At 57.5% G+C, this 23,890-nt stretch overlaps 1 protein-coding gene across 1 annotated transcript in view; it reads right to left on the reverse strand.

Moving 5' to 3' along the window:
- DNAH17 (dynein axonemal heavy chain 17) overlaps positions 1-23,890 on the reverse strand; it is a 99,778-nt gene that overhangs the window by 8,941 nt on the left and 66,947 nt on the right. Inside the window, exons 54-72 of the mRNA XM_088802429.1 lie at positions 21,489-21,755; positions 20,224-20,385; positions 18,361-18,594; positions 17,621-17,785; positions 15,931-16,026; positions 15,553-15,770; positions 13,441-13,648; positions 13,019-13,134; positions 11,332-11,524; positions 10,805-11,040; positions 10,000-10,122; positions 8,412-8,616; positions 7,299-7,817; positions 6,970-7,140; positions 6,528-6,650; positions 5,764-5,957; positions 2,569-2,717; positions 1,608-1,735; positions 603-830 (exon numbers count right to left, since the gene is read on the reverse strand). Of these exons, the coding sequence (XP_088658555.1) occupies positions 603-830; positions 1,608-1,735; positions 2,569-2,717; positions 5,764-5,957; positions 6,528-6,650; positions 6,970-7,140; positions 7,299-7,817; positions 8,412-8,616; positions 10,000-10,122; positions 10,805-11,040; positions 11,332-11,524; positions 13,019-13,134; positions 13,441-13,648; positions 15,553-15,770; positions 15,931-16,026; positions 17,621-17,785; positions 18,361-18,594; positions 20,224-20,385; positions 21,489-21,755 (3,735 nt within the window). The remainder of the gene's footprint in view (positions 1-602; positions 831-1,607; positions 1,736-2,568; positions 2,718-5,763; positions 5,958-6,527; positions 6,651-6,969; positions 7,141-7,298; positions 7,818-8,411; positions 8,617-9,999; positions 10,123-10,804; positions 11,041-11,331; positions 11,525-13,018; positions 13,135-13,440; positions 13,649-15,552; positions 15,771-15,930; positions 16,027-17,620; positions 17,786-18,360; positions 18,595-20,223; positions 20,386-21,488; positions 21,756-23,890) is intronic.

Consider the following 23,890-nt stretch of genomic DNA (forward strand, 5'->3'; position numbering starts at 1 on the left):
GGAGACCAAGTCTGTGCACCCAGAAAGTTCTAGTGTGCAACAGAAGATGGTCAGGTGCTAAAAGAATGGATATTGATGCTAAGGATTTGCACAAGGGCGCAAGGAAGCCAGGGAAGGTGGTGGCCGGCTTGGGGAGGGAACCAGAGCTCACAGCCCAGTGAGGCTGGCGTTACCAGAGGACAGACCAAGGAGGTGCTGTGGCCTCAGCAAAACCGACTGACCGTCGGGACCCAACCTCGGGAGCTGGGCCCCTTCCTGAGGTGCTCAGACACACCCAGGCCCGGGACCTGCACTGACTTGCAGGGCACAAAACTGATTATAAACGTGCCCTTCTGTTTTATGAAGCTGTCAGTGATGGCTGTTCCCACAGCACTTTGTGCACCCGTTCAGGGACATACTGACTTTGCAACGCTAGGTGTGTGTGTGACCGTGTGTGCGTGTGTGTGTGCGTGCGTGCGTCGGGAGAGAACCAGCATGGAGTGTCCTCACAGTGCAGTCGGATCCTTGGCTTTGCAGGCCCAGTGATTCCATGTGGTCTGGGTCCCTGGGCCGCTCCGACTGGGGACTGGCACTGGGCATGCGCATAGGAGAAGCCGCCTTACCTGGGTGAAGAGGTCCAGGGCCTTGTGCAGGTTGGCGTGCATGCCCGTGGGCGGCTCATTGGTGATTTTGATGGCATTTTCCAGGATGCCCTGGGGGATGATGTGGGACTCGGGGCTGGGGGCGGGCTCCGCACTCATGAACACGCGGTAGTCCTCATGGCTGCCCAGGCTGTACCGTTCCACCTTCTTGTCCAGGGTGCTCAGCCACCGGGCGACCAGGTGGATGTTCTGCGGCCAAGACCGGGCTTAGTGCCCACATACGCCTTCCCTGCCCTGGGCCCACATGGACAGGCCAGTCTGCTGTGTCCTCTGCCGGGCTCCTCCTAACATCACCGGCGCTCCCCACCCCACCGTCCAGCCCACCCTTACGGGCCGCGGGGCATGCAGGATCGGTTCAGCTAAGCTCTGTGGCCCCAGAGGCGATTCTTGTGCTCAGTTAATCCAGGACTCCAGCCTCCTGGCGAGCCCTACCCACTCTCTGCGGGCCCGGCATAAACTGAGATTGTATGGTCCCCACCCCTCCTCTGACAGCTTTGCGTAAAAAGCAACGACTTGACGCTGAGCTCTCCACTTGGGTTCAGGCAAGGCCGTGTCAGCACACGGTGGGGTCTGTGGGAGTCAGACCAGCCTGGAGGAGCTAGGGGGCAAGCCGGGGTGAGCATGGGCTCATGGGGGTCGTGCTAGGATTTCCCCAAAATGGGGAACACAAGCCTCCTGGCTGTTGACTGCGGAGGGGGAGGGGCGCTTTTGTCACCAGTGTTTTTGTGTTTAAAATCATGCTCTGTAGGGGTTCTCTGGCATGAAGCCCAGTGGCCTTCTCATCACTGAAGAAGCCACACCTCCACCGGAGCAGTCGACAGCCCCCGCTCCCTGGCTGACCCAGGCAGCGCTCAGCTTGGTATGGCTGCCTCCTGCCCATTGGTGAACATGAACCCCACGGCCAACCCCCACACCCGTCAGCATGGCGCCCACCCCCAGAGGTGTCAGCACCCACCCTCCCCGTACCTGCAGAATGACCCAGTGTCCCTTCTCTGCAGCCACGTCCAGAGCGTTCTCAGCCACCACCTCTTGTCCCTGCCCCAGGGACACGTTGTGGAGTTTCCCATTGTCTATGGTAAATTTCAGCTTTTTCCCTAAAGGAAAGAAAAGCAGGGAAAGTGTGGGGGCAAATGACTGACAACGGCTGAGGCTCTGCGATCCACGGCTGGGACTGCCACACCCTCCCCACTTTTTTTTTGGTGGCAAAACACACGTAACATCAAATTTACCATTTTAAAAACCATCTTAAAAAGTGTACAACTCAGTGACGTTTAACATATTCACAGTGTTGTGCAAACATCTGTCTGGTTCCAGAACATTTCCATCACCCCAGGAGGAATCCCCGTACCCATCAAACGCTCTCCATGCCCCTCCCCCAGCCCCGGCAGCCCCACTTTGCCATCTGTCTCTGTGCATTGCCCTGTTGTGGACCCTTCAGATAAATGGAGCCACACAACGTGGGCCCTCTGTGTCTGGGTTCTTCCCCTTGGCACAAAGTTTACAAGGTCCATCCATGGTGGAGCGTGTCAGGGCCTCACTCCTTTTCCTGGTGAAATACTATCCCACTGTGTGGATTTACTACACGGCCGTTATCCATTGGTTGGTTGGTGGACACTTGGGTTGCATGCACCTGTTGGCCGTTGTGAATGTAGAGTGCTTGTTTGAGCAGCTGTGTTAGTTCCTTGGGTGTACACCCGGGAGTGGAGCTGCTGGGTCACGTGTCACTTCTCGAGGCTCCCCCAGACTGCCCTCCACGGCGGCCACACCAGCGACGCACCAGGGCTCCGGTTTCCCCACGTCCTCCCAACGCTTGTCATTTTCTGCGTCTTTGGTAATAACCATCCCGAGGGGTGTGACGTGTCATCTCACTGGGGTTTGGGCCGGTGTTTGCTGGTGACTAAGGCCCTCGCTGGCTGGCCACACTTACCTAGGGCTTCCACGTCTTTCAGGGGGTCGACCCCTGGGGACAGAATGAAGAAGATCGGCGTGGAGGGGCTGCTCTCCTCGTAGGACTTGGAGAACTCCACGCTCCGGCCCTCCACGAACTTGCTGCCCATCTTCTCCTCCACGAAGTTCCTGAGGAGATGCGCCTGGTCAGACCCCAGGGCTCGGGGGTGCAGGGCTTGGAGTGCAGTGGGCATGACCGGGGAAAGGGCCGTTTTCTGGTGGATTTCCTTAAGCAGAGAAAGGTCTCAGGCCAGAAAACAGTCTGCAGGGGCTTTCCTTGTGCAGTGTGGGGTGTGGAGGGGTCCGTTCTTGCTCCCCGGGGCCCTGCAGCACGTGTGCGCAGATGAGAGACAGCTCTGCGAGCTGACCTGACGCTGCCTGTTTTCAAAGGCGCACAGGGTCAGCAGGCAGGGAGCAGCTCCGTGCCGCCGGGCGGCCATGCCTCAGTGCCAGGTGGCTCCTGGACCCTGGGAGCCCTCCGTGCTCCCAAGAAAGGGCTCAGTTTGTAGCCATTTCCTGTTTCCCACACATTTCCTTGTCTGCTGTCCAGACAAGGGAAGCAAGAAGGAGCAGAACGTTGACGGGTTTCTGCGTCCTGGTGACGTTCCGATTGAGGGGTTTCAGGAGGGAGGAAGCTGGTCTCACAGCAGTTTTCTTCAAGGACCACAGAACATGGATCATCAGAAAACACAGGGGAAAAATGACTCGACATAAACAGCTCCATTTACATAAGCACCTCTCTGTCCCAAGCCGCAGACTCTTTCTAGCTCGACCCCGTAAGCCCCCGGGGCAGTCGAGGCCCCTCTTACGGGAAATCCAGTGTTGTATGGCGAGACCTTTGGAGCTCAGCTGTCTGTCCGTCTCCCGTGATCACAGGCAGCTGAGCTTACTATATTCTGAGTGAAGCATAGGAGGTGAAATTAGCACCATTGTAATGTCCAGCCCAGTCTTTGAACGACTGACAACGGCAGCATCCCCAGGGCGAGCGTGCTCATGCCCAAGCAGGTGGCTGTCTGCGTGCTCTGTGCTCTGAGCACCTTGGAGGCCCTTCAGGTGCCCCTGTTCACTTAGAGGCCTCTCACACCCTCCCGCTCCTCCCCCGGGGGCTGCGGGCTGGTGCCGGTGGGCCTTCCCGCCCCCCTGGGACTTCCTGGGGCACCTTTGTCTATGTTCAGCCCCTGCTCTGGCTTCTGTAGTTTCCTGAACTCATGCTGCCTATGGGGTGGGGGTGCGGTGGGGGCGCTCCTCCTGAAAGCCTGCCACTGAACTCCATTCTGGCTTTTGGATCCTTGTCGGGAAGGACTTCCAGAATGTCCCGAGTCCTTCCCTGCCCTGGGCAGGATGTCACTAAATCAGTGCTCTTAGTCACCAGGCCACCTGGCCACTCTGTGTGGATGAAGTAATGGTGCAGAATGGCGTGCGCCTGCATTCAGGGGGCCCCACCACTCCCGGATCTGTGTCCTCGCACAGGAGCGCCGGAGCCAGCTCCCAGCAGCCCGCAGGAAACCCTGGCAGCCTGCAATCAGCGCCGTGGCAGTGTGGACACCACACCAAGTGGGCAGTGATCAAACTGCGGCTTGTTTGAGATGGCGTGCCAACTCCCACCCCACCTTGTGGGAGTTACTCCCCTCCCTGGGCGTGTGACGCTGCCGCAGTGACAGTGCCTGCCTCCGGGGCTGTTGGAGGCTGTGAGTTCAGTGGGTGAAGCTCTGCGTGGTGCCTGATGTTGGCCATTACCACTGGCGGTCGATTTGGACTTTCTCACTTTGAGGCTACACTCCCCTTACACAATAAGGGAGGCACAGCAGCTTTCCTCAGCCTTACAGAGGGCACAGCTTGGTCGGGGTGACCCTAACCTGGCGTTAGGGTCACCCCCACCCCTGCTGAGGGCACCGGTGCTCATGCAGCCGACACTCACTTCCTTCTTCAGGTCACTGACGTGCTTTCACGTGTATTAACTCAGGTGGTTCTGAAACCTGAGTTAAAAATCCTGGACACCCAAACTCACTCCCCTCCCCAGGCAGGTGGTGTTCCTGCTGTGGGGTCCGGCGCCCTTGGCCTTGGACTTTCCCAGACTGTGTCCCACCTTCTTCCAGCGCTGAATCCAGCACCGGGCCTGACCTCTCCCTGGCCCAGCCTGATGGTGATGCCTGCATTTCTTGTTTTGTCCCACCCCCTCCTCCGCAACCCCTCCTGTTCCTTTTCCTCTTTAGTCCAAGGGAAACCAAGCCAAACAGAAACATCTGTGAATTACCACGGGGTGTGAGCCAGGCCTCTGCTTCGCCAGAGGGGCATTTTGTTAGGGACATGGGTATCTTCTGGGAAATCTGGCTGTTTGCAGGCTAGTAGGACAGATGAAAAACAAAGGGTGCCACAAGTGACCCACATCCCCCGGGAGAATGGGCCCTGGGCTTATGTCATTGTCACTCCCTCCTCCTTCCTGTGACAGTTCCGTCCCCCTCAGTTGGTGGGTGGTGTGTCAGGAGGAGCCAAATTCTCTCCACTGGAGAGGAGGGATGGGAGGTTACAAATGTCTGCCCCGGGGACTCAGTGCAGATGTGACATGAGGCAGCCCCTCGGAAATGACAGGCCCAACGGGGGAGTCACAGGAATGGGGAGCTGAAAGGACGTGACGATGACTTTCCTGATTGCGGAGGGGCTTCAGGTCCAGTGAAATTGTTCAAGAAATCAGAACAGTTTTCTGAAAATGAGCCAAGTGTCAGAGAGAAAAGACGTACTTCGATGTGGCCATTGTGGGCCGCGAGTCCGCGGATGCTGACGGCTTTGCCATGGCTCTCCCCCCACAACACCCTAAAGGACGGTCTGTGGCCACGGACGTCAGCAGTGCCCACACTTCTTTTCTTTAATCTCAGGGGGCTCATGTGCAGGGTCTGTTTTCCCATCACTTATCCCTGGGCACCCTCCTCGCTCGGGATAGAGGAGGCCAGGCGTCCCACTGACCACCTTCTGAGACCCCGAGAGCTCGGGAGAACTCAGAAGCGCTATCGGCGGACGGACGGAGTGGCTGCTGCCTCTGTCCCCAAGGAACCACAAGGGCCAACTCCTCTCTGGGACCACGGTCCCTTCTGGGCAATGGGCAGTAGAGTGGAGGGTTGAAATGGACCAGAGCCCCATAGAGCGGCGCCTGCCCCGGGCCCCGGAGGTGGCCACTCACTTGACGGCGTAGGTCATGCGATCGGGCCTCATGCACCTCACCATACACAGCTTCTGCAGGGCCGTCTTGTTTTTCCACTCCTTTGGGAAGATTTCCTTTTCTGGGGCTTCTGACTCCACAAGCTTTTTCCACCGCTTGGCGGATCCTTCAATGTCGCTATCCAGGTTTTTGAACTCATCCATCTCCGAGAGAGCCTGGGGGCAGTTGACCCTCCAGCTCACCCTCTTTCCAGCAACTGCCCTCCCAGCTATTCCCGAGGAGGAGCCCGGGGCTCTAGGAAAAGAATGAGCCTCTGTGCAAACCAGAGAGAGCAGCAGGAACCTGGGAGGGGGCCTCTAATCCAGGGACTGACTCGCTTCTCCTGAGGGTTCTGGAACGGGCCAGCCTCACCTCAGGGGACGACCTTCCTCAGATGGTTGTGAGCCGAGACACTGAGGGTGCCCAGAAATCTGAGGAATTCCCGTGACACTGCCCTTGCCTGGAAACTGGAGGTGGGGGAGCGGTGGAAGGGCGACCCCTGGACACACCCTGGGGCCTGCGTGGCTCAGCTGGCCGCATGCAGGGAAGGACACGAGGCCCAAGGAGCATTGCTGTATTCGGTTAGGAACGCAGAGCTCCCAGGAGCGGGCAGGCAGCTGCTGCTCACAGCCCTACCTCTGGGCTTCCCGCCTTTACTCCATGTCACAGCCAGTGGGCGGTGCCTTGTGAACCTCCCCAGTGGGAGCAGCAGGGAGAGGGGACAGTGCTCACGTCTGAACACCCACCTTGACGCCGCCCCACCCCTGAGGCTGCAGGAAGTCCACGGGCGACACGAGCCCGGCCTTGAAAGGGAACCGCAGGAGGAAGTCCAGCTCGCTGGGATTCAGCTCTTTCTTCATGGACAGGACCTGAGGGGATGGGGCTGCTTAGTGCCGTCACCCCCTCGTCCCTTTGGGTTGGGGGAAAACTCTGTCATCACCTTGTTTTTTGTGGTAAAACACACAGAACATAAAACTGAGCATTTTAGCCCTTTTAAGCATAACATCCAGTGGCATTTAATGCCTTCACGATGTTGTACCATCGCCACCACTATCTAGATCTAGAACTTTCTCATCCCCAAAGGGAAGCCCGTCTCATCAGCAATCACTCCCATCCTGCCAAGCCCCCAGGGGGCCCTGATGCTGCTGGCACACGGACCCCCCTTTGAGCAGTGAGGCCAGGCCCTACCTGAAACGCCACTTGTGCCAGGAAAATGAGCTTGTCCCGCTCGAAGAGCCCGCGGGCCGTGTACATGTAGATGGAATAGGTGATCTCATCCGTCAGGTTCATCACTCGCTGTTTGACCTCCTCGGCGGGGGCCGTCTTCTGGATGGCTTTCTCGAAGACCACGTTGAAGGCCTAGAAAGGGGCCACGGAGCGCACGGATGCTTGCAGGTCTGGGCTCTGAGGCCACTCCATGCTGCCAGCAGTGGGCTCGGAACCCCCCCTCCAGGCGGGTGCCCCGGCGCCCCCCACCTCCCGTCTGCCCTCCGAGGGTGGCCTGGGTGCGGCCGCACCTTGAGGGAGAACTGGTAGATGGGGTTAATCTTATTGAGGTCGTTCAAAATGAAATACAGCAGGGACGCCCTCTCCGCAGCTGGCCGGTAGTTCTCTCTTGCCTCATTGATTTTAAGCTCTGTGATTTTTGCCTCTTGCACCTCAAAACAAACAAAATGGGCTTGAGTGAAACCAGCAGGTGGACAACGCAGGTGAGCAGATGGGCCCCACCCGCCTGTCCCAAGCTCTTGGCGCTCTTGGAAGCCGTCCTGGGGGGCTTTCGGCAGGTGACTGGGACACTGGGGCCACCCGTGCCCCTTCTCAGCCCAGCTGCCAACCCCGTGTGCTCTGGCAGGGACCCCGGGACAGCTGACCTTATCCTCAATTTCATTGGCTGTGTGTTTGGTGGTCTCCAGGTTCTCGACTAGGGTGGTGTCCCCCAGGAAGTTCCCAGATGCGGCCGACAGCCGGGCCAGCAGGGAGTCCTCCAGCTCTTTTAGAACAATCTTAAACTCGTTCTGGGACTTGGTGAGGCTCGCCTGTGGGAGGGGCAGACGTGGGGAGGGAAGCCAGCCATGCGTGGCCCTCCTGCACCCCTGGTGCTCGAGACCTCTGTCCAGCTCAGCTGGGGCCAGACCCCAACAGGAGAAATGCGATGAGCCTGAGAGAAAGCTGGCAGGACCGGGGGCCCCAGCCGGGCAGTGGCCGTGCCCCGGCCTCTGCGGCTGCCTGGCATTGGCCACCACGTGGCAAGGCCTCAGGGACCATGGGGGAAGCGTGGGGCCTGGGACACCTCTGGCCCACGGTGTGGCTAAGACAACACAAAGGACGCGACGGGCACACGGGCCGGCAGCAAAGACCATGCTTGTGGGACAGCACTTTGGTGCTTTAGGACTGTCTGGGCACCGCTGTGACTCCTGGGATTTCCCTGGAGCCGTCCTTTGATTTAGAATTACATTTGGGGGGCGGCTGGGGAAGACGGGTGACTCGTGTTGTGCAAAATACGATGCAGTGTGACAAGCTGAGCTGCCTTCTGACAGGAGCCGAGGGACAGGGAACCTCACGCTGCCCTGCCCCGACTGTCCCTGAGCTGGCCGGCCCTGCACCCCTGCGGCCACCGACGGGCCCCATACCTTCAGCTGCTCTAGATCCGGGCGCTCTTTGGCCACCACAGCGGCCAGGAGCTGGTCCTCGAGGCCATCCCGGGTGACCAGGAAGTTGATGAGGGTGCACTGGGCCTGCATCTCGGGCTTGTAGTGGGGGTTGAATTGCTTGGTGTGCAGGATGAGGCGGAATGTGGGGTGGTACTCGACCTCCTTGTCCCCGATCTTAATGAACCTGGCGGGAGGTCGGGGGTGGGGTGAGAGCGGCGCCCGGACACCAGTGACAGCACCACACACACAAGCCGCCTTCCACAGCAGCTTGGTGGCCGGCCCAGTCTGAGCGGCCGCCTTGAACCCTGCCCTGCTCACCAGGAAGGGACTGCGACTTTCCTTGCTTAGCCCCCCTCTCTGGCCGGTGAACTTCTCCTGCTCAGTCTCAGACTGGTTTGCTCTCATCTCTACAGCAGCGTTTACTCAGCTTGGGCTGCAAGTTATCCCCACAGGATCCCCAACAGAAATTCTCGGTCTGGGCTCTGCCCTAAAGCCGTTGCTGTCAGAAAGACACCTGCTTCCCGATTCAGAACACCTGCACGTTCCCAAAGCTCCCAGGGCCTCGAGCCAGGTCTGCAGACCCACGGAGGGGCTGCTTCTCTCTGGCTCCGGCTCTGCTCTACCCTCTTTCTGGTCAAGCTCACCCTGTGGGGCCTCTGTCTAACCACTCCATGGGCATCACCACCCCTGCCAGGCCCTTCTCAGAGTCTCGACCTCAGCGTATTTACTGCCACCTTTGCTCTGGGCTTCTGCACTCACCCCTGCATTTAGAGGTGGCTCGCATCAACTCTGACTTTACACTTTGTATGTTGATTTAACAGTTTGTATTCGAAAGGTAAAGTCTAAGCTCAATGCATCAACCAATGAGTGGAGAAAGAACTGTCTCCACACCACAGAATGTGACTCAGCCATAACCGTGACTGAGGCACAGACACCCGCTAAACAAGGATGAACCACGTACACATGATGCTGTGTGAAAGAAGCCAGGACACAAAAGGTCTCGTATCGTACGTGTCCATTGACACGAAGTGTCCAGCAAATCCACAGACACAGAGAGCAGATTGGAGGTTGCCAGGAGCTGGAGGCAAGTGGGGAGGGGAGTGACTGCTCCCTGCTACGGGGTTTCCTTCTGGGGCGATGAAAAAGTTCTGGAACTAGAGAGGTGCTGGTCGACAACGTTGTGCACGAGCCAAATGCCACTGACCTGTTCACTTTAAAGTAGTTACGTGTATGTTATATGAATCTCACTTGAATTAAAGAGAAAGCAGTACAGGCTCAAGATTTGCAAAATGCACACAAATAGAAAGAAAAACGTGACCATAAGGCTCCCCACCTGGAGGTCATCGCTAAGATGGTGCAGCGATTCGGAGGGGATGTGGCCCCATGACATCCAGCCTCCCCGCTGGGAGCGGGGGGCTCCTTCACACCTGGCGGCATTTTGTTGAAGTCCCTGCTGCCCACCAGGAGAGCAAAGGGAGTTCCTGGCCCTCTCTCCCCCCACGTGGCCAAACCTCTCCACCGAGGGGTTCACGTGGGTTAGACGGCAGAGATGGACATGGCAACTCACTTTCCCTTTTTAATCGTGTTCCTGCCCAGGAGAGGGTCCAGAACGGGGTCCACGGTTTCGCCAATGTTCTCGATAAGCAAGGTGTCCCCTTCTGAGATGGCCTGCTCGATGCTGTCCAGGTAGCTGGGGGCACAGCATGGGTGACATTGAATGACTGGGGACCTGGTGACGGCACAATCGTGTGCCCCCGGAGGCAGCCCTCAGAGTGAGAACGTGCCATGAGGTGGCCGAGGGGCCAGCAGCACATGCCCCTCTGAAACGCGTCCCTCCCCGAGGGGAGCTAGAGGCCACTGTGTGATCACCCCTCTGCGATCACAGGAGTGGAGGTGAAAATGGAGCCGCATGTGGCTGCAAACGCGTATGGTGGCACACGTTTTCACACCTGCATCTCACCCGACCTCCCCAGCTCCCCGGGGATGGCAGGCAGGATGGCCTTTGTTATGGCCGTTTTCCTCATCTGTGATGAGGAAATAAACCACACAAGGGACGAGAGATGAGAAAATGACCAGCCTGCAGCCTCTTGGTCAGCAAATGGCCAGGTCCGACTCATCCCAGGCCGGGAGCCTTGGTCAGGACCGCGGGTAATGAGGCAGCGAGGAGAAGAGCCCCGAGTTTAATTCTGTGCTCTTGGCGCTGTTCCCCAGGGCCAGGTATTAAAAAATAAATCTACGTGTGGGCCACCATTTGTACTTAAAGATCCGTCCATCATTTAACACGTATGTCCCGCCTAAGGTGCGTTTCCTGGCACAGCCAGCGGCTGCCTTCGGAGCCCCCCACGCCCCGCAGTGTGGTCACCATCAGGCACCTCTTCTGTCCCAGGCGGATGGCTTTCAGATCAGTCTTGTACTTGTTTTTGATCCACTTGATTCCTTGCAGCTGGGCGTCCACGATGAGGGGCCAGCGTTCGGTGTGGCACAGGATGGTGGCGTTCTCAGTGGACATGCGGTCACTGGGGAGTCCCTGGTTGTTCCAAGTGGCCACATCGGCGTCGTCAGTCAGCAGCCTCAAGGGGTCCAGACCTTCCGTGATGGGGATGGGGACCTGCCGAGGAAGTGCTCTTTCTTAGAAGGGGTGACGTGGCCTTACTGCTTTATGGAAAACGTCCCCCCAAATAACAGGTGGATCTGTAGTAGATGGTGGGCGGGCCAGGCCACCTGCGAGAAGACAGCCATTCACGTGGCCCTGACTAGCCAGCGGGATGTCAGCGCTGGCCACACTGGGCCACAGTCCCGACCCTGCATGGCTGGAGCGTCCGGCTCAGCAGCGAAGGTGAGACTTGGCTGGGCCCGCCCGGTGGTACACCTGGCGTTTCCTAAGTGGTACACCTCTTACCTTCAGTTGTTTTATATAAGGGATCCAAGACTTCTCCATCAGCTCGTTTCGGTATTTCTTGGTGAAATAGCCCACGTAGGAGACGAAGGCAGAAATCAGCAGGACGTCCCCGCACAAGGTGACCCCCTGGCTCTTGTAGTTCTCCACCGATTCAGCCCAGCGGACGTTTTCCGACGCCAGTCCTCCCACGAGCCTAACACGGGCACACGAGCAGAGTCAGCGGGGATCAGAGGAGAGAGCCAGCATCGCGTGGGGGAGCGGCTCGGCCTACACGAGCAAGGGAGGCACGGCCACCGTTAATTCCCGCAAGACCTGGGCTTCTGAGGCCTTACTTCAGTCAGAAGTTCAACAGTGAACATGCTTTTGGGGGAAAAGTGCTGAAAGGAAGCAAAACTAATGCTTTCTGGGAAACTGCTCTCGCCACCCCCGGCCACCTGCTGAGGCCATGGCTGCACTGACACTGTCTGCCATGTCACCGCACGTCCGGGCGGCTGCCAGACACCACTGTGCCCAGGCTTCGGCTAGTGGGAGGTCGGGGTGGTGGCCACGGTGGCCACAGGACAGCACGTGGAGCGGGGACTCCAGGGTGTCCCTTGTGCTTCTCAGGTCATCGGCTCGAGCATGGGTCCCCAACCCTCAGCAGCATGTGGCAAGTGTTGACGTAAATTTGTTCAAAGTACAGGTTCCCTGATTAGCCCTACTGTGGCCTGTCTTTGGTGTCAGCCAAGCAGCCCTACTTCCCAGCGACTCTGGGCAGGTGCGGTCAAGTGCCTCAAACCCACAGCAAAGGTGAGGTCCACACTCATCTGGGGGCCAGTCTCAAGCAGCCTGGGGATCTCCCGGGGCCCCCACGTCATGCTGACAATGACCACCTAGTGGCCGCCAGCCCCCTGGGGATGAGAAATCCCCGGAAGCTGTGCCCTAGAATGGACTCCATCGGCTGGACTCCATCAGCAGGGCGCCTCGTACTCACTGTTGAAAACATGAAAGGCAAGCTGTAAAGCCGCGGGTCCAGTAGGGCGGCCCCTAGCCACTGGCTGGTCTGAATTGAGGCGTGCCGTGAACACACGCAAGGGCTCAGAGTGAAAACAAGTGTGTAACATCTCTCAGGTTCATTCTTACGTGATCAGAGGATGAAATGTCAGATTTGGGGTTAAATAAAATATATTATCGAAATCAATTTTGTCTGTTGCTTTGTACTGTGTTAAGGTGGCAGCTAGAACAGTGCAAATGACAGATGTTGCTTGTGTCCTGTTCCCATGGGACAGCGCTGCTCTGGGGTCCCCTTGCGTTATGTACACTAAAGCCTGGGAGCCTGTCCCAGCACCATGAGATGGGTGGCAGTGGGTCACAGCGGAATTCTGCCCGCGTGGGCCTCTGTGGACACAGAGTCCCAGGCAGGTCGGGGTCATTTGGGATTCTGCACCGCGAGAGGTCGTGTTTCCTGAAGGTCACTGGATGCAGGAGGCCCACCATGAAGGTGTGACCGGCTCCGGTCGGTGGGGCTCGGCTCACTAATCAGACATGATGCTTACTTATCCTGTGACTTCCTGCTCAGAAAGTGAAAGGCTGGGACACTGCCCCCTCCACGGGGCTTAGTCCTCCTCCTGCAAAGGCCGTGCTGTGGGCTTGTCCCTTTTGGGGGTGTACAGGCAGGAGGGGTGGGCCGGGCAGTGGCGTGAGCTACCTGTTGGCCAGCGAGATCACCCTGTTGGTGGCATCGGCCTCCTGTTGGCACTTGATTTTCTCAGCTGTTGCCTTTTCAAATGCAGATGTTAGGTTGCTCAGGTTGGCATTGAGTTCCTGGGGAAACAAGGTGGAAAGAACCTGGAATGGAGCTACGCTGGCTTTCCCAGCCACGTCCTGTGACGCTGGGCAGGGAACAGGGCTTCCCATAAGGGCCAGGGGTGCCAGAGCACGAGGGCCGCGGACGCAAAGTGGCCTCCCCGAGTGACCGGTCCCCGCATCTGCTTACGTACGCTCTCCCTCCAGTTGCTGAATAATTCACGGCAGCGGGCGTGCCAACCCCTTTTAAGCAGAGGTATTGACCGGCAGCCGGGGCAAGTGGCTTTAGCATTGGCCGGGGGCCGCGAGCGAGCGAGCACTTACGGCAACCTTGTTCTTGATCCGGGAGAGCTTCTCCTGAGCCTCTGCCAGCTCTGCATTGGCCTCCTCCAGGGCCTGCCTCTTGGGGGCCACATCGCAGTAGACCTCGTAGAAGCGGACTATGTTGATGCACCAGGAGCACAGGCCCGCGGCGGCCGTGGACTTGGAGCGGATGAACTCGGGGTCGAATGTCGGGTTGCCTTGGTAGGGCCTGGGGAGGGGACAGGCACTGGCGTGGGTCCCACGGGACTGGATGCAGGTCTCCTACCACCTGATCACAGGGAGGGGAGCAGGGGAGTTGTTGACTTTTCTTTCTTTCCTTTTTTTTTTATTTTTTAATCAGATTGATTTCAGAAAGAAGAAGGGAAAACATGAAACAGAATTCTGGCCTCTGGAGGAGAGGGCTGTGGGGGCATGGACAGCAGTGAGTCGAGGTGTACGTCCCGGATGCAGCAAGGAGGCCAGCGCTTTTATCCTCTCTGTTCGTGGTGCTTTCTATAGCTGGTCTCATTGTCATTCGTCAAGGACTCCACTCATGGGTGACAAAACTAGGGTTCACAGGGGGTCAGCCACGTGCCCAAAGCAACACCGACGGGAAGTGGTAGAACAGGTGCCATGTGTCAGCTTCCCAAAGGTTAGCTCCTGGAGCCGGCTCCTGCCGTGTGGGTGCCATCGCCTCATCTTACTCTGGGGAAAATGGCCCGGAGAGGCTGAGTATCTCTCCCAAGGTGACACAGCTCGGAAGGGGCAGCTCTGGGATTCACAGAGAACCAGGCAGCCCCAGAGCACCCCCTCCCCCTGGGAGGCTTCTGCTTCCCTAGTGAGGTGCCCAGGTTTCCAGGGTTGTCAGTGAGGCTATGGCTCTCAGGCTGAGGCTTAAAAGACACGACTATGCGGGAGTTACTTTATGAGAGATACTAGGAAAAATGCCGAAAGGTGCAGTTTAGACTCTAGAAACTACTGTTTTTTAAAATAGCACCAACGTCCTTAAGCATAACAAACGGAACTATCTGTGGAAAGAATTCTGAATGGATAATTCAAAATATGATTGACAGGTGATTTGAATTTCGGCCGGGAACGCAGCCTGCCGTCTCCTCCCTCTGGTTTATTTCATGCTTTTTGAGGCTCATATGGAGGTAGGCTTGTCTTTCACACCCACACCAGACAGTGTGGGGTGGTGGCCGCACAGAAGTTTGCTGGGTGACGAGGAAAAGACATTCATCGTGGCGTTTTTTATGATGGCAAAAAGGGAGACAGCCTAACTCCTTCACAGTGCAGGAGCAGTGAAATGAATTACGATTCAGCTGTTGCAAGACTATATATACAACAGCTAAAAATGAAGCTGATGAAGTATTTTAATAACACATGGGAAAGTATTTCCCCCCAACAGTGTTGAGTGAAAAATGAAAGCAGAATAAATAACTGCATATATACAGTATTATTTCAACTCTAGAAAAAAGACAGAAAGGAAATATCCCAAATGTTGATAGTGGCCGCTCCCTGGTGGTGAGCCGGTAAAGGTTTTCTTGTCTTTTTTAAACTATTCTTTATCCAATATTTTTCAATTGTCCAGCTCTCTTCCTCAACAAATGGGAGCTTGGAGCTGTTGGGGGGGGTGTCTCACCTGGGGTCGTGGGGTCATGGGGGTGTGACTCTTTCTCAGTCAGGGTCAGGTGGACTCTGAACTTGGGTTGGCAAGGGCTGTCCAGGCAGGTGCCACATGAGACATAAATGGTGGGTCTGGAGTGCTTACAAGGGGAGTAGCTCATGAACGCTAGCGTGTTGGAATTTATGGGTAAAACCTGGAAGTCCGTCCCATACACCCTTCTCAGTCCCCTCTGCCCCGAAGGTGACACAGCCAACCCAGTTGAGTGTGTCCCTTCAGACAGAGTGCATTTCCAGGTGCAGCTGGCTGGCCCAGGCTGCCACCCGCTATCTGGGGGGCTCCACCTTGCTCCTCAAACCCAAGACCCTGCCCCACCCCCGGCAAGCACAGGCTTCCGTTGGGGCTGGCGGGAGAAGATTCCACAGCCACGCAGCTCCTGGACTCTACAGGCCCCAACAGGACCAAGACCCAAACGGCAGCGCACGCGGCGTGGCCGAGCCCTGACTCACTTAAAGGCTTTCAGGCAGCTCTCGGGGATGTGCTCCTTGTCAAACTTTTTCAAGGAGTCCAGGAAGGTGTCCACTTTGCCCATCATGATTTTCGCAGCCTTCCAGCTCTTGTCCTTGGGGATCTTGCCCCCAGGCGCGGTCAGAATCATCACGGCGGCTGTGACGTTGACCACGGCATCCGGCGGGGACCCGAAAGACTTCAGCTCTGTCAGGTTGTTCTGCAAACGACAAGCAGGACAGACCTGCAAGGAGGGCCTGGAGGCCCCCAGTGACAACCCCAGGGAAGCTGCCGTGAGCGTGCCACCGCTTGAACTGACGGCCACGGGGTTTCCTCTCCACTCGGGCTGGGTCCCCATTTCTTTCTTTTTCATCCCTTACCTTATTCAGAGTGTCAAGAGCTTCCTGTGCGGCCAGCAGGGCAGGCTCTGCCTTGGCCAGGTCTGTCTCGCAAGCCTTTTGTTTCTCAGTGACATTCTGGAAGGAAACCAGAGAGGAAAGATCAATGCGGCTGGTCCATCTGGGGGTGTAGAGGGAGCCCTGGGCCCCCCTTCACGCTCACTGGGTCACCAGTCCCTGCCAGGAGCCTGCCTCCTTTGTCCCTGGCCCCTCAGCACTCAGGTCACAGTGAGCCTGCAGTGGCAGACTTGGGGCTCATGAATGTGAACTGTTCCTTCCACTGGCTCCAGCTTCCAGGCAGGAGGGGAACTTGGGGCCACGCAGACGAGCCCTGGCTGTGAGGCTTTGTTGCCTCTTGGAATATTTCAGAGGCACAGCTCATCCTTCCCCTCAAGACAGTGAGAGCATCTTCAGTCACGCACACACTCATTGATTCATGCACCCGTTCATTCATTCGTGCATGTGCTCACTCATTCATCCCCGCGTTCATTCAGTCACGTGTGCATTCACTCACTCTGTATCAGGAAGAGTCCCTCTGGGCCTTTGAGTGCCAAGCAGAGGGACCAGTGGAAGCTTGATGACCATCACTAAGAGCATCTGGGTGATAACAGAGAGCAAAGGAAGAGACCATAACGGCTGGCGCTTTACAGGGCACCGAGGAGGAAGGACAGTAGGAGAGGGTCTCTCCGAGTCCTGTCCCAGCCAGGACAAGTGACCTCCTGGCGACTCCTGTTCTGCACCTGCTTTAGGGACGAGTGCATGACTGAGGGAACGGGGCATGGAAGGCACTGACGGGCCGCTGTAGCCTTCCCCCACGGAGCACTTGGGGGCCATTTCTAGATGCAGGCGTTAGAGAGAGGCGCACGCCCAGACGTTGGGCAGAGGTCACAGAGCTCAGGGTGCAGGTCCTGGCTTATTCAGGGTCTGGCTGGGAGCCAGACTACGTCACGGGCTGGTTTTGTGTCCTCGGCACACTGCCTACCACGCCGAGCCTCAGTTTCCTCACCTGCCTGAGAGGGCTGAGGTCATGCAGGTCATAGTGAGAAGTGGAGTGGAGCTCCAGACTACCCCATAGGGCCCCTCCCCTGGCTCCAGCTCCGCCCCTGCTCCTGTCGGCCTTGGAAGGAGGCCGTCATGCCATCCTTGTTCTCCATCTCAGGAGATGGCTGACAATTTCTGGGACACTCTTCATTTAAACACTCATGCAGACATGTGACTGATGGCACAAAAGCATGCAGGGAGGGGTGACGAAAAATCAAACCAACAGTGACAAGGCCCTTCAGTGAGGACGCTACCCTGCCAGTGACATGGGAACCTCTGGGGGCTCTCGGGGCAGCAGGTCTGAGGCCCAAGGCTCCAGTGCAGTGTCCCCAAACCTCAGCGTGCTCAGGCATTGCCCGCACCTTGTCAGCGTCCGCACAGCGGTTCCTGGGCCTGAGAACCTGCATTTCTTACCAGCTCCCGGAGACGCTGCCACCACAGCCAGGAATCGGACTCTGAGGCATGTGTCTTCCGGGGTGCATTTCTCTAAAGGACAGCCCCCTTCTGACCCTGGGGCCCTGTGCTTGGGAGACCTGCCCCCCCCAGGGAGTCCTGCTGGTTTGGGCCCCCTTGGGGGAGGCCCAGCTGAGCAGCCGTCAGTGGCTCTCCTGAAGCCGTGCCTGTCTCCTACCTTGTTGATGACCTCCACCTTCACCTCTTCCTCATCGGCAATGGCCTTCTCCTTGCTGACCTTCTCCGTTTCCACACCCACCACGTGGATCAACTTATCTGCATTCTCGTTCTTCTGCTTGAGCTCAATCTCCTGAATTGCCAGCTTGGCTTTTAAATCATCCACCTGGGGAACAGGCACAGGGGGTGGCTTGAGCTGCCCAGCGCTGTCCAGCGTTGCCTGTGGCCGGGGCCAGCCAGCCTGGCTCTGGTTCAGCGGGGTTTCGCTAGAGACGGGGTTCGGGCTCAGGCCCCCTTGGGGGCAGAAGGACTGTGCCGTCCCCCACCTGCACCTGCGTGTCCCTCGGCGGGTCACGCCTCAGGCAGGAAAGCGGTGGCTGTTTACCGGGCTCCCTCAGATGCCAATAGTGGGCAGTAAAAACAAAAGCCGAGGCTACACCTCGGAGGGACTTAAAGCCAGCAGAAACCTTGAAATTCAATATGGCGTGAAACAAAGCATGGCGGGAGCCTTTCCATCTGGGCACAGCGTGAAGTGCATTTTGGAACGGACGCATTTTGACGGGTGCCCCATTCAACGTGGGCCTATGTAGGGCACCCAACGTAGTGTGAGCATTACGACCACATTTTTTACATCAAACCTACATGCTCTCTCTGGTTTCAGAGTGGAAGTTCCCCAGGGCAGGTAACCGTGTTCATCTTACTTCCTCTTGGAACCTGGGTCCGGGCCCCTGTCCTTCCTACCTGAGAAGCCGTGCTCTGCAGTTTCATCAGCCCGTTTTCTAGCCTTTCGATTTTGGCAACCAGCTCCATCCGCTTCTTGGCCAGCAGGTTCTGGTAGAGCTTGATCTGCTCCAGGAAGGTTTTGGGCGTGGTGTAGTTGAAGCGCCGCTCGGTGGCCAAGTATACCTTGGACATCTCGTTCACTGTTGTGTGCACATAGGCCATGAAGAGGCTGATGGAGTCCTTGAACTCCGGCTATGAAGACAAGATGGGCCGTTCGTGCCCTGTTCCCTGACGGGCATGGCGTTGTTCCTGCAGGGGGCCCTGGCCTCCCTCTCGGAGGGGCCCAGGGGAGAGGAGGCTGCTGGCCAGCAAGGTGGGGCTTTCCTCCCTTGCCGGGGACTCTGGATGAGCTGCAGCCCCTCTTTCAACCTCAGCGGTTCAATCATCAAATGAAGCTCCACACAGCAACACCGGCCGGGGCTGCCGTGAACACTGGGGGTAGCGCGCCGCCGAGGGCGTCGCTCCGTGTGGGGACACAGCTCATTATGGTTACTTTCTCTCTGGGTCACACACACTCACTCACACTCACACACCTGCAAACTGGGCAAGGCGCAGGGCCTGACGACGTGTTTGAATAACCCAGTCATTTGGCAAGCACTTAGTGTGCGTTTTCTGTGCTGGGTCTGGGGGTTTTAGTCAGTCCTTTGCCAGCCTCCTCTGTGCCCCATCCACGCCAGGGTTACGTCGCCCCCCACCTGGGCCCGCCCCACTTCCCCAAAGACAGGCGCTGGGAGCTTTGCCCCAGGACCTGTCCAAGCGATGTTAATTTTAATTCAGGTTCATTTGGAAACGCGTTCATCCACCACCACACGCTTCTCCAGCATTTACTCCGCTGCCCTCGCTGGTGCCAGCGGTGGGTGGGGGCATTTCCCGCTCCTAGGAAGCCTATCTTAGGGGCTAGAAACCCACATCTACGTTTCACTAGGGGCATAGACGGAACGTCGGTCGTAACTGCAGTCCATCCGGAAAGTGAACGCTCCAAAGATGAACAGGGGAATTGACCCATCTTTAGAAACTAGGGGAGAACTTAATCTCAGGTTTACGTTATCCTACCATAACTGAATATGCGTTAGAAATCAATGAGACATGAAAACTAAGTGTGACTTATCCTGGGGCTGCGGCTCGTCCCTTGCCCGGGCCAGGTCAGAACGCACAGACCACTGCCAGGCCGGCAGTTAGCTCAACAGTGACCTTGGGCACCATCTTGCAATATAAGAAAGACACCACAAAAGAAAAAAAAGGGGACTTTTCTTTTCCTCTTTTCGCCAGGGGTACTAGTCACACCCTCTAAGAAGGGCAGGTCAAGGAGAGCAGAGGCAAGCGGAAAAAGTGTGCACCCCGCGTGCACTTATCACAGTAAATCCAGGCTCTCCGACCAGCTCCAGCCAGGGACTGCGTGAGGTCCGAGCTGCCCAGTCTGCTGGCACACGGGTGTCGGCCCTCCTGCACCGGCCTGGTGGGGTGTGGCCACATGGGCCAGGGACCCTGAGCTGCTTCAAACGACTTTCCCTGGCACAGTAACACAAGGCCCACACACCGCCAACAGTGGCACGCCTTTGTTTATAATTTTGTTCACCGGGAATTTTTTAGCAGTAATATCATTTTCTCAAAATATTGCATTAAAATATCACTGATCTGAATTACGGAGGTTTTTGGTGCCCCTTAAATTTTGTGCCCAAGGCGAGTGCCTCACGTGCCACACCCTAATCCCAGCCCTGGAGGCAGATGGTGGGGGATCCCTCCCCACGGTGTGGCGGATGCTTCCGGCTCTGTGAGCGCTGGCACAGAGGGCGGCAGCGGAAGCCGGGCCCAGTGCCTCACCTGAACCCCCTCAGTTTCCTGTAGGAAGCGGGCGCTGACGGATACCAGGGCCTCCTCCGGCCACTCATGGAACCAGTCGATGGCCGTGCAGTTGACCACAGCAGGGAATTTTCTTGCCCGCACACGCAGGACGGAGCCCACAGGGGAGAAACACAGAATCACCTGGATGCAGGACACAGAGGAACCGTCCAAGGGGGCCGGCAGTGCCGAGGGCAAATCATGCCACTTTGTAGAAAGCTCGTTTACAGGGAAAAGCACTCTGCGTGGTCTCAGCTCCGCCTGTCGAGAGCACGTTCCCGCTTCCGGGTCCGTGGTGTGACCACTACACCGCAACGGACGACCACTCCACTGACTTTACAACTCTCGCCAGTGATGTCGGGGTGCAGGGGTCACCCCCAAGCCCTCCTGAAGTGACCCCGCCCAGGGGGGGACGAAAAAGGCTGGATGAAGGATGGAGTGGGGGGATGGGCCTCCATGCTGGGCAGATGAGGCCCGAGAACAGGAAGGGCCTCAATCCTTTGAGCAGGTCTGGTCCCCAGGGACACAGAGCCTCCTCCAGGCCCCCACGGGTGGTGGCTGATCCCCAGACAGGCTGGACTCCCTAGGACCCCAGCTGCAGAGGGTTCTACAGACACGTCCCTTCTGCTGGACTGGGGACCTCCCGCTCACGGCGGCCTCAGCCTCCCGGCCCCTCCCTGTGGCGTCCCTTCTTCCCCAGGCGTAGGGGCTGGCTCACTGGAAGTGGTTGTTGCACTGAAGGGCTAGGCGGGGCACTGAGAAGGGAGTCAGGCGAGGGAGCACCTGCCGGGGCCCCTCTAGTCCCCCACTGACATCCACTGATTGGACTGTAACCACGGGGGAGACAAAGAGGAAACTGGCTTTATAAATTGCACCAAGCAGGAAAAATGAGAGCCAGCTGGTGCCTAGCGGAGCTGTGGGGTTGGACCCTCACAGGGTCAGCACCACGGGGCTGCTCATGAGAGGCAGAGAAGTGTAACAGAGTAGCTCAGCCTCCTTCCCCTCAGCGGGAATTCTGAAGGTCAAGGTGTACTTAGCTTTTTACACTTGCTGAGTGTGTGTGTGTGTGTGTAAAACACTTTTTGGGGCCACAAGACACCTCTAACACCCCACGTCCATCCGGCTGCCCCACCGTCCTCTCCTAATGGATTTCCTTACCCTGGGAGGGAACAGCCCCCACCTGAACACAGAGTAAAGAGCTGGACCCTAGCAGGCCCCGGGGTCCCCCCTGGAAATGGAGACCCTACCTTAAGCTGCCTGCGCACTTTCTCAATGAAGAATTTCCAGCACATTTCCCGAGTGTCAGTCAAGCCGAGGGACTTCACGTGCGGGCGCATGGAGGAGATGATGTTCTCCACGTCGTCATCCCCAAACAGCCCCGGGATCTCCCCTGAGGCCAGCAGGTCGTTGATCAGCACCAGGAACTGCTCCTCGGCCACCTGGGAGTCTGTCATCAGGAACACGGACGGGACGTTCTTCACCGCCGCCTTTACGTACTGAGCGCCCAGGTCAATCTGCACCCAAGGAGCACACGCTGAGCGTCGTGGCCGAGACGGTGCTCGTCCAGAGGCGTCCCCACCCACCAGGCAGGGACACCTGCAGAGCAGCCCTGGGTGGGCAGCACCCCATCACAGCAGCACTGTTCACGACGGCCCAAAGTGGGAGCACCTCCGGTCCACGGACAGACGTGTGGATAAAGAGTGGCCAACCCACACGGTGAAATGTCATTCAGCCCGGAAACGGAAGGAAGTTCTGACACATGGATGAACCTTGGAGACATTGTGTGGAGGGCAATAAGCCAGACACAAAAGGACAACTACTGTGTGATTCCGCTTATAGGAGGTCCCTAGAGAACCAAAGTCAGAGAGACAGGAAGTAGCAGGGTGGGTGCCAGGGGCTGGGGGAGGGGAAGGGGAGTGAGTGTGTAATGGGGACAGTTTCAGTTTGGGAAGACGAGGACGTTCTGGAGATAGTGGTGGAGATGGCTGCAGGACAGTGTGACTGTACAGAACACACCGAGCTGTACAGTGTGAATGGTAAATGGTGTGCTACGTAGGTTTCACCACACACACACAAAAGGGGAAGAAAACCCTTAAATGGAGACCCTGAGGGAGGCCCCAGATACGTGAAGCACAGGCTTAGACTGGGAAACTGGGCACTGGAAATAAGGAGTAGTCCTCACAGCGCCCCCTGTGAGTTACACGTAAGGTAACCCTCTGTCACTAGTAGGATTTAGAGATAACCGACAAAGTCATCGCACGGCTCTTCTGAAAGAACAACAGAAGAGAATGGCAAAAAGGGAACGGCATGTTACGGAGCAGTATAAATAGCGTGCTATTTTTGAAAAGTACTCCAATTTACACGTGTAAATGGTGAATATACATTAAAAATGTCTGTCAATGTCACCTTCGTGTGAATTTTCACGGTTTTGGTGACTTGCTTATCTGTAATGTCTAATTTCTCTATTAGACCTATGGGCCTCTGTAAAATCATTTAAAAGGCTTTAAAAATCCCCACTGTAGGCATCCCGAGTGGCTCACTTCTGCCCTCAGGAAGTGAGCCCACTTCTTTGCGTTCAGAGAAAAACATCGCCAAGGTCCCTTAGTTGGAGTTGACTGGCATGTTAACGGATCAAAAGCAAGCCTCAAATTCCATATTTTTGACAAGGGGAAAAAAAAATCAAAGGGAAGTCCCCAGCGCGGAGAGCAGAGGCCACAGGTGGGATTCGAGCCGTGGCCGTGCCCCTGGATCCGCTCAGCCTGGGCTCGAGCCTGTCTTCTTGTTTTGCAGCCGTTTATGTGCAGGCCGCTGGCGGAGGCTGGCAGGGCCAGCCAGCATTAGTGACCTGTATCTAACTTCAGGGCCTGGCTGTAGGCATGGGCCCGCAGTCACCCCTCCGGAGCAGGAAGGAGAGCGGCTGCTTCCAGGTTGCAGTGAGAAGGCAGGTCTGGCAGGTCCAGGAGAACGGCTGAGGGTTCTGCACCCCTGCACTCTCTCCCAAGGGAGAAGCTGCCAAGTCCCACCAAGTTCAGACTTCGAACCCTGTTAGACTGGCTCAGGCACGGGCTCCCGCTTGGAGAGAACGAGGCTGGTCGCTGCCGGGTCCCGGTCAGAGTGGCTGATTGTGGACAGGCCGGTGGCCCATGAAGGCCCAGGAGCGGAGACGAGTGGCCCTGCTGTGCACTGGCCCTTCCTTCAGTCCTGGCCGCTGATCCTCTCTGGAGACGGCGGCGTTTGCTGCACCTTCTCCTGCCGCCCCTTCTGCGGCTCCTGCTCTCTGCTCTCCCCTCACGCCCCAGGAGGGTCTGCTATGGCCACGACCTCATCTGTGTTCTGTCCTGCCCAGAAGCTCGGCGGCCTCGACCTGGGGCCGACCCCACCGTCTGGAAGCTCAGCCCTCTCTGGCCTTCCCGGTCACAGCTTCCCACGGAGGCACTTCCTCCGTCCCTGCTGACCAGGGCTGTGCCGTGGCCTCCATCCTGCCCACTCCGGAGGTTCTGCGCTGCCCCAGGCGGTTTATTCTCTCTGCATGGTCTCCTCCACTCCCACCCTCTTAGGCCGGGGGCCCTGTCCCGAGACCTCCACCTCCCGCCTTTTCCTGCACGTCCCACCGTGCATGTGCAGTTCCACATGGGCCACTTCCTCCCAG

This window comes from Rhinolophus sinicus, chromosome 12 (genome assembly GCF_057876585.1).
Source record: "Rhinolophus sinicus isolate RSI-liver-muscle chromosome 12, RSI-T2T, whole genome shotgun sequence".
Classification (NCBI taxonomy): domain Eukaryota; kingdom Metazoa; phylum Chordata; class Mammalia; order Chiroptera; family Rhinolophidae; genus Rhinolophus; species Rhinolophus sinicus.